Source organism: Anabas testudineus, chromosome 3 (assembly GCF_900324465.2).
Source record: "Anabas testudineus chromosome 3, fAnaTes1.2, whole genome shotgun sequence".
Classification (NCBI taxonomy): domain Eukaryota; kingdom Metazoa; phylum Chordata; class Actinopteri; order Anabantiformes; family Anabantidae; genus Anabas; species Anabas testudineus.
This window is the reverse complement of record NC_046612.1, coordinates 14643575-14659927: the sequence shown is the minus strand read 5'-3', so window position 1 is coordinate 14659927 and position 16353 is coordinate 14643575. Positions and strand designations below refer to the sequence as shown.

Genomic DNA, 16353 nt, shown 5'->3' with positions numbered 1-16353 from the left:
TGATCTATAATCTATAAAGGACAACTAATCATTTCTTGTCTGTACTCTGTGAAATATAATTGTTTCACATTTGTGGTTTAGTGAGTAGGCTACATAGCCAGTCATCTATCGGTGTTTGTGACTAAATAACACATCTTGCATCTTTTCTGTAGATTTTATTGAATGTTTATTTGCCTCTTTCAGAATTAAACAGAAAGTCGTGCTGCAGCATCCTGAGATACAGCATTTGTTCTGCAACGGTGACATCTGCTGGACGTTTGGGACTTCATGTTGCAGTTAAATTTTTTCTGTTTTTGTCTAACTCTGCAAGCACTACATATATTTTTTTATGTGCATAAAAACATTTATATATAATAGTGGGTAGATCTTGAAAATGATGTGATGGCATACCATCTGGGAGGTTCAGATCATTCAGCTTAACAAAACAGTTGAATCCAAACCGACAAAAACAGATTACACCAACAAAAACACGTTGTTGTCACAATATGAATTTAGTTTTATCACTCGTGATTATCATGCATCAACAATACTCATACAACGGGCTACAAAAATCATGTAATAAATAAATTAGGGTCCACTGCCTCTTTAATATTACATTTTCTTACATACATTATAATGGTGATAATAAAGCAGTGGAAAAATAAACTTTTTTGTAGTTTGAATTGCCTACAAACCCCAGCTCAGGGTTTACTGTGCCTCGTCACTCGTATGGTGCAGTTTGATTGGTCCATTAGGCGGAAGTACGGGAACACGGAGGCAAACAGGAAGTGAAAATGTCAGTCAGGTGTTTCGTGAACTGCTGCGGGTGAATTCCGTTAACTTTTCATTAAAACCCGGAGACAGTCCGAGGAAACCCAAAATGCAGCCTGTACGAAAACGTCGAGGCAACACATTAAACAGGACGACACAAAATAGGTTTGTCTGCAAATGGTAACGTTTCGTTCGTATCTGTAATGGATGCATATAAAGAAATTAAGTGTTCAGAAACGATCAGCAGGTAACGCTTCACTCAAGTTATCGTTTGGATGCGCAAATGAAAGCGAACTGGTGCGAGTGGAGGAGCTGAAGTGTCTTCTGGTGTGATGTAAATGTATGAGCTGGAGAGTCTTGTTAATGGCTGCTGCAGTCTAATAAATAAACGGGGACTTACTGCAAAGACAGTTTCACGGGATTGAAATAACTAGATGTGATGCTGCCAAGGTTTTTATGACTATTTACTTTCCAGGTTTTACAGCTGGTCTTATTATGAAGGGGCTCAGTGCTCGCAGTTCAGCATATTAAGGAGACCTTTTTAATTTCTGTGCTTTATTCTCACACCTCAATCATGTTGCTTTATCAGAAAAATGTGTTTCAGCAGATCTCACAATGGATCCTACAGTTTTACTTATTCTATTTATTTTTAAAATTATGCACACAATTTAACATACAGTAATTCAACCATTAACTTAAATGTGTATGACAGTTATACATGTTATTATGTTCATTTCTCTTTGCTTCTTTTTCTTCTTTACATACTCTACTTATTAGACGTGTACATGCAATCTTTACATAGACATGATTACTGTTAAACATAGTACTGTCACATTTCAGATGAAGGAAGTGACCTAGCGCTTAAAATAGTAAAACAACAGACAAATAAGCAGCAAAAGCAACCATGTGTTTCAACCAGAATTTACTTCACTAATAAACATCATATACTCTTACTTCAGTACAGTATTTCTATCATGTATGGCTCAAATACTGTGTCGACTGCTTACTGCTGTACTGCAGTGACTAATAGTTACTATAACTTGTGTTGACAGCACTCCTGCTTTGAAAGAAAGTGTGTCACAGAAGAAAAGACAACACTTCCATGTGGATCTGTGGTTCTGCCTCACTCTACAGAACTGGATTTTGGACTTTGGAAGGCCTATTGTTATGGTAATGAGGCTCAGACAGAAAAATTATAAAACAGTTGGTTACACCCAATGTCATGGAGCAACTCATACTAATAGTTGCATTTTATATGTCTTAGATCATCCTTCCCCTAGAGTGGTTTCCCCTGAACAAACCCAGTGCTGGAGACTATTTCCACATGATCTACAATGTCATAACACCATTCCTAATGCTCAAGGTAAATCCTAAAACAGCAGAGTTCTTTGGTGACTAGAGACTAATGTGAAAAATATTCAATATTAGACAATAAAGACAAAATTTTAATTTCTCTGCATCAGGCTGATTAAATACATACAGACTGAACAAACCCTACGTTGATAGAGTTTACCTCTGTTTCATAGTAGTAACCAATTTATCTACAGTTAAATGTCATGTATTCATGTCTGTATGTCATGTTTTCCTTTTTTTTAAAAATTTGATTTACTTACACAAAGCAGATAATTCCTAGATGTAATATGCTGCTCCTTTCAGCTGATTGAACGCAGTCCCAGGGCGCTGCCTCGCTCTGCGGTCTACCTCTGCATCATTACTTTTGTCATGGGAGCCAGCATCCACCTGGTGGGAGACTCCATCAACCACCGGCTCATCCTGAGTGGCTACCAGCTCCACCTGTCTGTGAGAGAGAACCCCATTATTAAAGACCTTAAACCTGAATCCCTGGTAAGACTCTATTTTCTCTACTTTTGGTGGTCATACTGTGATTTCACTTTAAATATCAAACTTCTGCGTTAGTATTTATCTGATGACCATGTTGGGCATGTTCCTATACTGATTCTATGACTCCATCAGCATCCAGCTGTCAAGAAATCATAAAGCAAAAGTCTGTTTGTGCTGCGTGCTGTGATGCTCCAGGTCTGCGACTGTTAAAAATTAGTTTTCCTTGTTTACTTTAAACACAACACACAAATGACACCCAGATCGTCACACTTGTTTGGTCCATAAGATTTTACGCCGCTGTGTGGGAGTGAAGCTTCTCCTCCTTCATGGTTATCCCATCCACCCTTTGTTGTCCACACTACAACTGAAGCATCATACATTTGACAGTGATGTGGTTTCCAACAGCTTCTTATGCTGTGTGTATGTGATTTGTGAGGCAGGACTATTACAACAAATCAGTTAACAAATCTACTATCATGTTGTTTTAATTTTAAGCAATGGCTGAATTTCATCTGAAACTCTAAAGCTCTTGTTGTAGTTCTTTATTGTTTTCCAACCAGTGAACAGGTGGATGGGAGAATTCAGATTACAGCCAGATATTGTAAAACATGCTTACATGTACAGTAATACCCTAACAGTGTTATTTAAAAGTCGGATTTCGCATTACCTCTCTTCCTTCCTTTGGGAGAGAAGATGATGTTTAAGTGTCTTAAAAGTGAACGTTATGTAAGGAACATGTTTAGGGACATGTGATGCTGATGCTGGAGGAGATGTTTTGGGTTATTTTTGTTCAGAGCATTTTGTAACTGACAGGTCAGGTCGGTTACAGTGCAGATGCTGCAGGGGGAGAGTGCGCACATTTTCTTTGTTACTGTGCATGTGAAATTCAAACGTACTTTAGTTTCAGGTCAGTGTTATTCAGATGAAATATTTTATTTATTTATTTTATTCAAGGATGCACAGCTACCAGAATTTTTTTTTTTTTAATCCCACCACACTGCTGATGCCTTCCTCCTGCTGTGTCTTTGTTATGCAACCGCACACATAAAAGCCCTGTCAGGAACTGACTTCCACTGTACCAGACAAAGAAATCAGGTTTCTCTGGCAGATATCACGCTGCATATCTTCTCTTAATCCTTCTAAACTAAAAGAGGGTTGGAAAGTTCTGATCTCCATGATGTTTCAGAAATCGGGTTACTGTCAAAAGTTGACAGTAATCAAGTTAGTAAACCCACAGGAACCTTCACAGTAGGGGTCTAGTGTGTTCGTCACTAGGCATAGCAATGTTCGTGCTTTCAGTTTTGGGTGAATGTAGCATACATCTGTCTGTCTGTTCATTTAAGTTTGTCAGGTCAAGGAATAATAAGCATCCTGTTGTGTAAGTGTATTACATTTATTATCTTTTTTTTTTATGAGCACGTTTTAAATCAGCACTCATTTTCCCTACACTGAAAGATGCAGATGTAAAATTATTTCATATAGGTTTTCAAAAAATAAATGCTTTAGACATAAATTGTAAAAGCATAGAGGAAAACACAGATGACATGACTTGAAATCTGACTCAATCAAGCCCTTGTAACTGGGTGAAACAGGTCTGGTGTTTAGATGGGTGACAGATTAAATGGGAAAATCAACACAAAGTGTCTTCTTGTCTTGGATTAAGATATTCCCCTGTTTTAATTTTGTCTTGTGATGCTCTGCTCTCATTGAAATTTTTCCTTTTAAATTTCCACCTGGCTATAGATCAGATTTTTTAATGGCTTTGAGCAGAGTAATTTGTGTGTGAACAGTAGGTGGCACTGTTCTATCAGGCAGTGACTGTCCTACTGTAACACACCAGTTACTGCTCTTATACTGTAGGTACCCAGTCATGTAATAATTCAGTCTTTTTGTCCATCTTTCCTTCACAGATTGACTCCTTTGAGCTGCTGTATTATTATGATGAACATCTGGGACACCTAATGTGGTACGTGGTGTTTGTGTTTACTCCACAGTGCTGGAAAATAGCTGGTGGTATGATACAGGATCAGATTGTTTGCTGTGAACCTACATTTGTTTACTTCTTCCAGTCCAAGATTTTTTGAATGATAAATCTGGTTCTAATGAGTGTTGTGTCTTTTGAAAACACATGAAAGTGGGAATCGATTTAAGAGCTAAACTGCAGCCAGTTTCTGGGTTTCTGGAATCTGTGGTTATTTACAGTCTAAACAGAAAACAGATGAGCACACTGAGCTCATTTTTGGACCTGTGCTCACAGCTTACAAAAGATGTGTTAAGTTGAGTGTGTTGATTTCAAAACAAATACAACAACATGTATGAGCAGAAATTGTGCCTAATAGTTTATTTGTGGGGTTTGTACGGCACGACCTATAAGCAGTAAGAGGAAGAGGTCTATCTGTCTCTCGTTTTATTTGCCCAGGCCTTTAGTTTTATGGCAGATAAACGGCTCAGTCGTCGGAGAACGCCCCAGCATTATGTCTTCACTGACAGGATTCAATGTGTGATCAGCCTGACGTAGGTTTGGTTTCTCTTTTCTAGTACAGCAGTGATACAGTGCACTGAAATGCCATCGAAAATTCAATTCTGATGAAATCCATTAAAAGCACATTCGATGAAGCATTCCCATTATGATACTGTGGGGAACTTGGTTGGTTGCATGCTACAGCACTATTTCCCCCTCCGTCTTCTGTGTCGACAGTTATGTGAACAATTGAGGCAACAATGTCAAAAAAACAATATTTAAAAACTCAATTAGACTTAAACACAGTCAATCACATTATATCACCTTAATGGGTGACCGTGATGGGTCATTCGAGGAATACCTCCTTCATTTTCTTTGGCTTCAGGAGCTTTGCTAATAGTCTTGCAGAACATGGATACTGAAACTGAGGAGTTTGATGATACTGGATTTTTGAAACCAAAGTTTCATAAGATAGTCAATAGTTACTTAGTTGACATACAACAAAACAGAAACAAACACATAAAGTTATTTTTTCTTTTATGCAGCATCACCAACATAGTGTGTATTCAGCAGAAGAAAAACAAACATATCACTCCTCTGTGGTGGAAAAACCATGAGATCTAGTGATCTAAATGACCTTAAACATTCTGTATCTTTGGCATTTCCGTACCACAGCTTGTTCCTAAGATAAAGCTGATTTATCTGTCTAGCTCTTGTTAAAAAAAAGTTATTGACACAAAGGAAGCTACAGTGTGTATATATATATATATATATATATATATATATATATATATATATATATATATATACACACACACATATGTTTGAAACATTTTTAGAACTATTTTTATTAATATTTAGTAGTTAGTTGCCATTACTTTATTTTGAAATGCCGATATTAGTTCAGTAGTTCAGCAGTTTTTCTGGCCAGCACATTTCATGACTGATCTGCAGTGTAAAAAAGATTTTCCTGAGGGTTTCTTAAATGTTTTCAACTCAGCTGTTACTCTGTCTGATATGTCTAGATTTTAAAGATTGTTAAACTAACCTCGAGATGAGACCTAAAAACCATGATTGAATTTTGCAGATTAAAAACTATGCTATTTCTCTTTACATTTTGTCCTTTTGTTATATACTTGATAAAACATTTGAATCTTAGTGTCCAAACTATAATTTAAGAGTGTGCCTCTAACTTTATTTTAGGTATATTCCTTTCTTTATCATTCTGTTCATCTACTTCTCCGGCTGCTTCACTGAGGCTGAAGGGCAGAAGAAAATTCCCATCTCTGGTTGGCTGTTGTTGGGCCCCAGCGCCCTCTATTATTGGTCAGTCTTCTTCTTACATCTTTTAATACCTGTGTTGTCCATGAATATGTTGCATAAATATTTTGTTAAAGGGGAAAAAATGTTTAGTGTCAATGCGTCAACCTTTGCAGTAGCCTGAACAATATAGAAACGTAGCAGTGAAACCTGATGGTCATCAAAGATAGAAGTTTTTATACAATATAGATAAAACAGTATTTCATTACACGATGAAGGGATTAGAAATGATCCTATAAAACTCCTCAAAGGCTTAAAACTTTCAAATATTATTGCTGTTTTAACAATTAACATGAACTACTTTAGGAGGATCAGAATAAGCTAGAAATGATTTTCTGTCTGACTAACAATGACTCCTATTCCCATAAAAAGAGGTATGAATGCCTTTACTTCTTTTGTCACAAGATTGACAATAAACAGTGTAATGTTAGGCGTGAACCAATATAAAAGCAGTTTGCCCACTTACATAAAGGCAAAAATGAAAGTTTGACAAAACCAATTTAAGTTACTATGTTTGCCAACACTATTTTAATGTTTGAGGATATTTTATATTGTATTATGCAAATATGAGGGACATCAGATGGCTTCTTTGCAGGGAGGAAGAACCGATTCTGATATTTCCATCTTCAGCGTGTTCACATATTCAAATAGAGGAGATTAAGGACTTCGACAGTACAGAGCAGCATGGTGCTTGTGTAATTTGTAATGTGTCATTAATTAGAAGTTGGTGTTTCTCTGTCAGTTCCTGACATCTGATGCTTTTCTTTCATGCCCTAAAGGTACCTGGTCACCGAAGGACAAATCACCGAGCTTTTCCTCCTCACCTTCCTTGCTATGGTTGTCATGGTGATACATCAGTACCATAAAGGCCTCAGCCCAGACAGTAATGGCCTGTTCCTGTTCTGTAGTTTCAGTGTTGCTTTGCTCCTGGTGGCTCTCTGGGTGATATATCTGTGGAATGACCCAGTGCTACGCAGCAAGTACCCTGGGCTCATTTATGTACCAGAACCCTGGTCCTACTACACCTTACATATCAAGAACCACTGACTCACACGTGTTTAAATCTTTGTTCCTCTGTGTTGGAAGAAAAGGTATTCCTGAATACCTTTACATCAGAAGGCACTTACATTTGTCTGAACTGATGCAAGCATCTTTTATTCTTTTTTCAACAAGACTGTGATGAAGGTCGTCACTTGATTGTGAAACCCAAGGTTCTGTGTATTGACAATCACAGTGTTCCGTGATCAGGTTTAAAAACTGATTTGATCTTGTTACATGAGTCCTATCATGTTATATACAACAGTTTAGCAGGAAAATTGTAATGGAGCCTCTTCACTGCTCATAAATCTAAATTAATGGCAGGAATTAATGGAGGTACTGCTCCCACCTCTCAGTGTACATTCACTAAAAAATAAGAAAATTTGTGCCTTGTCTAATGTCGTTAAAGAATCCAATCAATTGAGGACTGAATCCAGTGAGATTTTTAGAAAAGATGATTGCTTTGCAGTCATTTCTGACTGAATAAGCACACTAGTGTGGTAAAACAAATGTATTAATATTATTACATAGCACCTATTATTATGTGTTTATATGAAGCAATTTAAATTTCAACAAGACTCAAATAATATAAAGATACAGGCACAGTTTGAAAATGCCAAAGAAAACAGAGATTTTAATCAATTTAAGTTCTGCAAAAGGATAAAACAGCCAAATGATGTGTAATAATACAAAGCTAAAAGATTAAAAAAAGGCAAGAGTTTTAAAAAAGTACCAACTTCTGATGAGAACATGATTAAACAACAATACGTGAACAAGATGTGTTTTGAAGCAGGATTTAAAAACAGAATACTAAATGTGCTAAAACGTAAGAATAAAAGAACATGTTGAATTCTCTCAGGTAATAAATGTTTCACACTTTGACAGAATATTATAAAATTTGTGGTTGTCAGTGATTCAAGTGCTGTGAACTGTATTTTTGTATAATATGTGGTTATGATACAGAATCACACCTCAGTCCTACATAATGTCCTGTACTGCATTTTTTTATTTAATGTGTAGTGCATGTTCGGTATTACACTGTTCACAATGAAAAGAGGTCTATTGTACAGATGCTTTTAACATGATAAAGGTCAAAGGTCTTTCTTTGCTCGTGTTTTACATGCTCGACATTCATGTTATGCTTTTTGTTCCTAATGTAAAGTTACTGTTGAGGTACTGGTTCAATTTTACACATGTTTATATGAATAAAATAGTTTGAATGGACCTTTTACTTTCTGATTTGACGTGTTTTTAACGTGTTTTAAATAAACATCTTATAACATGATTGGATGATTTTGAGTTTGAAAATTCTGCTATTCAAGGTTACTATATTACACTGTAGTATCATATAGTGCGTGACTGATAATTGGACCTTTTATTGGAGGGGGGGTGGAAAGAAAAAGGGCAATGCAGCGCTGTGTATCTGGTATCTGTGTTTCCACAGCAACACATATTAAATTACTAAGGTGGACTTTAAACAGAGGTGGAGGGACAGGTGACGCAGGCTTCATAAAACTCTCCTTCCTGGAAAGAAACAACACAACTGCACAAATGGTAAGAGCTAGAAATGTTTTTCTTTCAGCCTTTTTACTTATATTCTCTTATCTAACAGCAATTGTTGTGAACCTACCTGCTGTGTGATATGAACTGTTATCACCTTACAGGCGAAATTCTTCACCCCAGTTCAAATCAATGGTAAGAGTTTTTTACGGCTTTGCATATCGTTTCCCATCCATACATTTTTCTCTGTTTGAAATCTCTTTTTTTGGTAGAAAAGAAATAAAGATGAGGATCAAAGTCTGTCTCGTCTTATAAGTTCCAGTGAATTTACTGGCAGTGTATTTTCAAGTTAAGCTGATGTTGTGCGAGGGATAAACTACTGGCAAAGTTATAATACAATACAATAAATTGTACTAAAGTACTTCTATACTTTTCCACTTCTCTTGCAGAGCTCAAGGAGTGTTTCTCCTTGTATGATAAGAAGAGAAAGGGCAAGATTGATGCCAAAGACCTGATCACAGTAATGCGCTGTCTGGGTACAAGCCCCACGTTCGGAGAAATTGAAAGACATCTGCAAGTTCACAAAATCGGTGAAGTACAGCGTTCAGATCAAATTGTGGTTTGGGAAGTTTGCAGGAACTGAGAGAGTTTCTCTTTACTTTCCTTCTTTTACCTAGGAGTAAACTCTTGTATTATTTCACAACATGATGCATGACTAACTGTGGTGATATCTGCTATATCGTGTTTAGAAAAGACAGGTGACCTGGACTTTTCCACATTCCTGACAATGATGCACCGACAGATGCAACAGGAGGACCCTAAGACAGAAATCCTGGAGGCCTTGAGAATGACAGACAAGCAGAAGAAAGGATACATCCAGGCGTCTGAGCTTCGAGCCAAGCTCACCAAGTTGGGAGAGAAACTCACAGACAAAGAAGGTAACAGAAATGTTCAACCTCAAGCTGAAAACCTGTCATGTACGAACTGCTTTTTCAAAGTGAGCACTCAGATATTCAGTGTGGTTCAGTTACAGTACAGTCTGTACATATTTTGCTCTGTAACACTGGATTTTAAATGAGACTGAGAATGACGTGCTGTATTTTAAGATGTTAATACCAGCATCTACTGAACCATCTGGGTCCTGCACTGTTCACTCAATAAGTGACCACCTCAAAAAACCCTTTTTTCCAGCACGAAGTACAGGCGAATAAATGAATAACAATTCTGTGATCTACTATTTTTTGACAGCAATAGGAAATAATAAATGTCAACATACCTGCATACTTTGGTCCTCTGCCGATCTGACCTCACCTCTCTGTGCTTTCTCCTCCATTTACTCATAAATTTAACCCCGCTGCCTGCTTCTTGTCAGGAACTAAATGCTTGTCTCAGTTGCTGCTGCACTGTACTAAGCAGTATCTTGGGATGTATTTTTCTGTAGACAGATTAAATTTCTTCTTTAAAATGCTGCAGTACGGACTATGTTGAATATCTGAGCTATATAATAAGCTACAGTAAGTATACCATCTGCTGGCTCTATCGTCAGTACAGATTTAGGAGTAATAAAGATTTTCTTATCTAAGATTTGTCAAGAAAGTGCATACATATTTGTTACATATTTCCTGGGTGGTGTGCACATAGGGAGAATTTGAGGAGGTGTTGAGGAGCAGGTCGATGCAGGACGTGATCAGTCTGAGAAAATTCTTCTGGTCATTCTACATGTATAGACAGAGATATTATGGTCAGGCTGCATCAACCCCTTCATTACAAAGATGAAGGCCATTTGAGAATTCAGTGATGGAAAATCCACAGACAGCAGTGGTCTGATGAGATGTAGGAAAAAAAAGTGATTTGTCAAATGGAGTGGGAGAGTGCATGTGTGCCGTACACCGAGAGAACAGTACAGGACTATATGTTCGACCTCTGTAGTGAGGGCATCTGGGGACTCTGTTATTCTGTGGGAGATCATTTTGCTGGTAGGCTTTGGCTTTACTTGTTCTCTTGAGGGAAGGGTCACTGCAAATCAATGCAAAGTTGTTCTGAGTGATCAGCTTTATGCTGTAATGAAACATTGATAACCTGTTAGGAGTGGTCTCTTTACACGTAGAACATTAGGGGTCATTGAATGAAAATGATGTCAATTATTTACTTTGGCCTTTGTGGTCGCCAGATTGCAAACCAGTTGGACACCTACATGGGAGATTTTGGACCAAAGTGTGGGGCATATTTAGATGAACGGTGTTCATCCCTTCCAGTAGAGTCCAGAGACTTGTAGACGCAGTGTAAAGGGCCTAACAACTTGTGTATTTAGACAATGTATTTAGTTTTTCTTTCCTTTACTTTGTCATCTGTCTGTATGTTACTGTAAATTGTTCAATTATGCTGTCTAGTGCATTACTTAGCATTTACTGTTGTAGCTGGCCCAATTGTAATTAATGTATTATATATGGTTCAATCTATAATAATTCATAATTCATACTCTGTAATATAATATAATTTTAGGTCAAATCATAATTTTGACAGCTCTCACATCAAGGTAGTGTAGTAAAATGTTTCTCTCTAAACCTGGTGAAGTAGAAGTATAAAGAAGCATAAAATAAAAGTAAGTACAAGTACATTGAAATATAAATATAAATATATATACAACCACTGTGTTTAAAAATAACAACAGCAATTCTGACACTACTCTGAAATCAGTGGTTTTTGTTTATGTTAATAAATTATGAAATTCACTAGATTAGAGACATGGAGGAGCATTAAAATAGAGCAAAGTGAGTTTTTCCTGTTTGGTCATTCATTGAAAATATCTAACTTAATGACAACTCCAGGAAAAGCAAACACACAGATTGGTTTACCATCAAAGTTATGGACGTTGCCAGTTCTACACTTTGCAGAGGTTGTCAGACAGTCGAAAGCTCCCACAGGCAAAGACCAGTGGAGACTAACGTCAAACTGTGTTTGACTGCATTCACTTTGGAATCTGAATGATTGTGGAAAAATGAGTTTTCAAGCAGCACTCTGTCCTGTCAAGTTCACTTATAAGGCTGTTGTTTTTTTTCCAGTGGATGAGCTCTTCAAAGAGGCAAAGGTCAGGTCAAATGGGATTATCAACTATGAAGAGTTCACCCAGATGGTGACGCTGCCACCTGTTGATTACTGATTGTTTATTTTTAAGGTAAAGAAAACTTCAAACAACAGAAACATTTATGATGGGAACTGACTTTACATACATGCAGAGATTACAGACTATATTTAATCTTTATGACACTGGCAGTTCTGTACTGGAAGAATCAAGACTGAACATATTATTTTATGAATTATCTGGTCAGGTCCATAAACACTAGCATGCACAGGACCTACAACGGCTGTTATACTGTATTGTAACTTGTCCTGTATATTATGGTCTGTCATGTAGTTTGGATTAAAATTTTAAAACACCTTCACCTGTTCTTCATGTGTCAGCTTTCCACAGATTGGTATTAAACTGCATTCTCTTCATAAGCCTGTGTGATAAAAGCTTTGGTGAACATTTTGTGTTGAAAAGTTTTATTAAAACCTTATTTAAGCCATATTTTCTTTCTTTTCCTCTGATGCTTTCAGCTGTTCTGCATTATCAAGTCCTGCATGCATAATTGCCAGCCTTTCACATTTGTTAACACTACATTTACATAAGTAACTTACAACTTGCAATTTTTTATTACAAAGACCATGGCCATAAAATATCAGTTTTATTTAGTAGTATAAAGCACAGTATATAAATATACATATGTAATAACATATCACTAATTAATACATGAATAACATTTTTTTCTAAAACAGGTACATGTTGTAAGGCTTATTAACAGTTAATTTAAATTAACTTTACAGAGGGAATGTGTGAAGTAACTGTAATCAACTTATTGCTGAAAATGTGTTTAATAGCTATCACATTTTGTTATTTCTATTTAAAGAGTATTGTACACGCCAGCTGTAGGCAGGCAGCCGCATTTTGTGCTTTAAAAACCAACAAAAACAAACGATTAAAAAAACAAACAAACAAACACCAAAACAATCATTTCGACAAACATAAAGAAAAATGATAATGCTAGGTGTGTTGGATGTTTGCAGTCAAATATCAACTATACTAAGTGTGGCATTGTGTTTGCAAATTAAATGTAATGCAACAGTCAGTTACAAATGTTATGGACCCCTTTTTATGACCCTCCTATGATTGTCCAATCACTTTGAGAACTAAAGCAAATCATCGTGTGTTAAGCTTTGGACTCTTTGAATATAAATGTTGTATATGCAGAATATGTAATTAATTCTTTGTCTTGGGGAAAAAAACACATAAACAGTTTAAAGAACAGAAAGACCTTTTTACAGCACCAGTATAACGTTGCTAACAATGTTTGGGATCCATTTATGTGTGTTTACAGATAATATTATTTGCTAATCCTAATACTGGAGGCATAACATTGACTAACTACAGTATTTTGTGGGTCATAGGTTATATTGAATGGCTTTGCTTACAGAAATGGCACATTGAATGTGTGTCAGCTGATCCCACTCTGATGTCAAAGGTTAGTGATTTTCAATTCAATCAATTCAGTTTTATTTATATAGCACCAAATCACAGCAAAACTTATCTCAAGGCACTTTACAGTGTAACATTTAATACCTTACAAAATATAATATTACAAAATATAACTATATACAGAATTATATAGAAAACCCAACAATCCCCCCTGAGCGGTATTAGGCGACAGTGGAGAGGAAGAAACCAGCAGAACCAGGCTCAGGGTGGGCGGCCATCTACCTCGACCGGTTGGGGTGAGTGGAAAGAGGAGAGAGATCAGCAGAAGTAAATTTGCTGTTGTGTTTTCTACATGGGGAGAAAGTAGACGTTTGGTCTGACACTGTTAGTTTGCAGCCATCAAATACCAGATCCAAGACCGTTTTGGAGGGTCAGCGGGAACCATTAATAAGATAGGTACTCAAATCAAATCTCCCAGAGACAGGTGTAAAAATCATTGGTCTGGAACCAACTGTTGGAAAAATGAAATCTGATTTCATTTTAGTTTGGCAAATCCGTCACCATTATTAATGAAAACTCCATATGTGCTGCACTGGAATTTAAAGCCTGACAGTAGAGCACCAGTTATCCAAGGAGCAAGAGACTGATCATATCATCAACTGAATCCTGAGTACAACTGCAAATGGGAGATCTCGGACTGAACAAACCAGCCTGTTTGTTAACACTATCTCCCCGTACACTTTAAAGAATAATCACTTGTTATGTTTCTGCCAGAAGCAGCTGATCGTCAGGCGAAAGTCATTAACAAATGCCTTATATCTACAAAACCACAACTCCAGAGGCATGTTAACTTTACACTTTTCTAGCAAAAGGTTAGTTTACAGCTTCCTTAGAGTTCTTAGGAACCTCATCTTAATTTACAGCAATTCACAAATGTATAATATTTCACTTTTTTTCCTCTTTAAATTTTGTTATTCAATATAGCAAAAGGCTTTTCTACAGATGCATTAAACGCCATAAAGAAATGCAGGAGATTACGATGACACTAAAGCTGCCTCCACTGAACTGCAATAATAAGTTTGAGCTGCTTTTCATTTCCTGCTGAAAAGCCTGAACTGCAGCCTACATACGTGTCAGTGCTAACAATGATTCTGAATACAGAATAGAGCAGAAGTGATGAAATCGTGACATGTCAGCAAATGTTTCGTTCCTCAAACTCAAAAAGTTAACGACAACTAAAATACTGTTTATACTCAAGTCCTTCCTACACCTAACTAAACCTAATGTTGTACAACACTGATGCAGAATTTCACTCATAATTGAATCAAGTGCTCATTATTCAAGTAGACAAGGCACCAGACCTGCTAATACCTGACCCAAACTGTTTGGAGCCTGCGTAGCCTCTAGCACCAACTGTGTCCTGCAGCTTTTCACATCCACGTTTTAAAATGTGCTTGGTAAGGCCAGCGTAACATCACATCTGTTACTGATACAGCTGCTTCAAAAAGGCCTTTTACAAGCTGCTGTGGACTGAAAGCTCCCCTAGCACAACAATTTGTCCTATCATAGAATAGCATCCATAACCAGGAAACTTTGATCTCTACACATGTAGAAGTGTTAAGTCAGTGGGGCTGTTAAAAATCTATGTTACCCTTTACTGGACTGAATATTTTTTTATCCAGATGTCAGGCAGATTCTTTAGAGATTATAAAGATGACTTTAAACATCAACTGTGGGGGGCAAAGCTCAGTAAACACTTATGTGTCTCATGAAGGATTTCTGCATCACATTTGCTTTATATACGTACCATAATATACGTAAAACCACATGGCAAACTTTTATAGGTCTGCATTAATCTATACATTTTTATGCTGCTGTAAATAAAAGAAAGCATTGTTTCAGTCATTAAGGTAAATGACCGGTTTATCTAGATGTACAGTAACACTTATTAAACACACACTGATTGGAGACACTTATCTTATTTAGCACTGTATAACTAATTGATGGAGATTCATAACATGTCATCCTGTATAACATAAAAAGTGCAAATGAATATTTACATTCTAAATCCAATGCAAAGAGAGAGGATGTGCTTTGTAACATTTCCAATTAAATTCAGTCCTCCATAATAAACAAACATGCAGTTTTTGGTGTGGCTTCATAATTAGTCTGTGTGTTTAAATGATATGAAATCAGGAAAGGGCTCAGATTGTTTTTAAATGACGATTCATATTTCAGCGCTCAGTGCTGCAGTCTGTGTTCCTATTGATGAGGAATGTGAGTGGTTACTTTTGTTGCACCTCAGCGGCGTGATGTGCTGCTGGGACGGGAACTCTGGCTGCAGGTTTTACAGCACTGTGCTCGTACATTGTGTAAGAGGCAACGGCCGAGCCAGCGGAGAGTCTGACAGAAGCGAGATGTTAGCCGATCGCGAAGACAAACTGTTCCTGTGTGAGAGAAAGAGAGAGAGTAGTTACATACAGAGGTTAGAGAATTCATAAACTGTTGCAGGTAAAGAAACAATCATTACAGAATAAACAAAAGTCTTTGAGTTTCTTGTTCTTTTAGAGACAGGTTCCCATTGAAAGAGCAGCTTATTGAGCCAGACTCAGAACTCCTTCAGGAATAAAGTTAGTTTTGCCACCTGTCTTTTCATTTTCTACTCTCACAGCAAAAAAAAAGAAGAAAAGAAAAGTAAAAAACAACCCACACTTTCCTGTTGGATCTCAGTTCAGGTGAGTTACATCAACAGGCGGAAGCAACAGCTGATGGCTTCAACAGATGAGGATTACAGGTCAGCTGTAAACCTCTTTCAGACTGCAGTGTTATCTGCTTTTTAATACTGACAGCTCGTCATTTTATTTCTCCATGCTCTCGGAGAGCAGCGAAACTTCACCTCAAACTACTTCAGATCAAGTGGAATCAT

General features: G+C 37.0%; 3 protein-coding genes across 4 annotated transcripts in view; 2 read left to right on the top strand and 1 right to left on the bottom strand.

Moving 5' to 3' along the window:
- Positions 1-767: 767 nt before the first annotated feature.
- Positions 768-8671, top strand: cln6a (CLN6 transmembrane ER protein a). The gene is made up of 7 exons (XM_026379074.1): positions 768-915; positions 1803-1920; positions 2015-2113; positions 2407-2595; positions 4503-4558; positions 6257-6379; positions 7153-8671. The coding sequence occupies exons 1-7, from the start codon at positions 860-862 to the stop codon at positions 7418-7420; spliced, it is 909 nt and encodes a 302-aa protein (XP_026234859.1). The 5' UTR covers positions 768-859; the 3' UTR covers positions 7421-8671.
- A 221-nt stretch (positions 8672-8892) lies between these two features.
- Positions 8893-12371, top strand: calml4a (calmodulin-like 4a). The gene is made up of 5 exons (XM_026378631.1): positions 8893-8965; positions 9076-9106; positions 9361-9501; positions 9661-9849; positions 11974-12371. Exons 1-5 carry the CDS (start codon positions 8963-8965, stop codon positions 12069-12071), a joined length of 462 nt encoding a protein of 153 aa, XP_026234416.1. The 5' UTR covers positions 8893-8962; the 3' UTR covers positions 12072-12371.
- Positions 12372-13704: 1333 nt separating this feature from the next.
- Positions 13705-16353, bottom strand: part of LOC113174803 (A disintegrin and metalloproteinase with thrombospondin motifs 7) — a 55371-nt gene continuing 52722 nt past the window's right edge. For both annotated transcript variants that reach the window (XM_026378941.1, XM_026378942.1), the window contains exon 24: positions 13705-15874. In XM_026378941.1, coding sequence (XP_026234726.1) covers positions 15729-15874 — 146 coding nt within the window. In that variant the 3' untranslated portion in view covers positions 13705-15728. The remainder of the gene's footprint in view (positions 15875-16353) is intronic.

What these genes read in the sequence shown, in the direction of transcription:
- cln6a (XM_026379074.1), top strand. Translation starts at nt 860, where the DNA reads ATGCAGCCTGTACGAAAACGTCGAGGCAACACATTAAACAGGACGACA. An exon ending in AACAGGACGACACAAAATAG is followed by an intron (nt 916 to 1,802) that starts GTTTGTCTGCAA and finishes TTGTGTTGACAG; the next exon opens with CACTCCTGCTTTGAAAGAAA. An exon ending in TTGGAAGGCCTATTGTTATG is followed by an intron (nt 1,921 to 2,014) that starts GTAATGAGGCTC and finishes TATATGTCTTAG; the next exon opens with ATCATCCTTCCCCTAGAGTG.
- calml4a (XM_026378631.1), top strand. An exon ending in CACCCCAGTTCAAATCAATG is followed by an intron (nt 9,107 to 9,360) that starts GTAAGAGTTTTT and finishes CTTCTCTTGCAG; the next exon opens with AGCTCAAGGAGTGTTTCTCC. An exon ending in TCTGCAAGTTCACAAAATCG is followed by an intron (nt 9,502 to 9,660) that starts GTGAAGTACAGC and finishes TATCGTGTTTAG; the next exon opens with AAAAGACAGGTGACCTGGAC.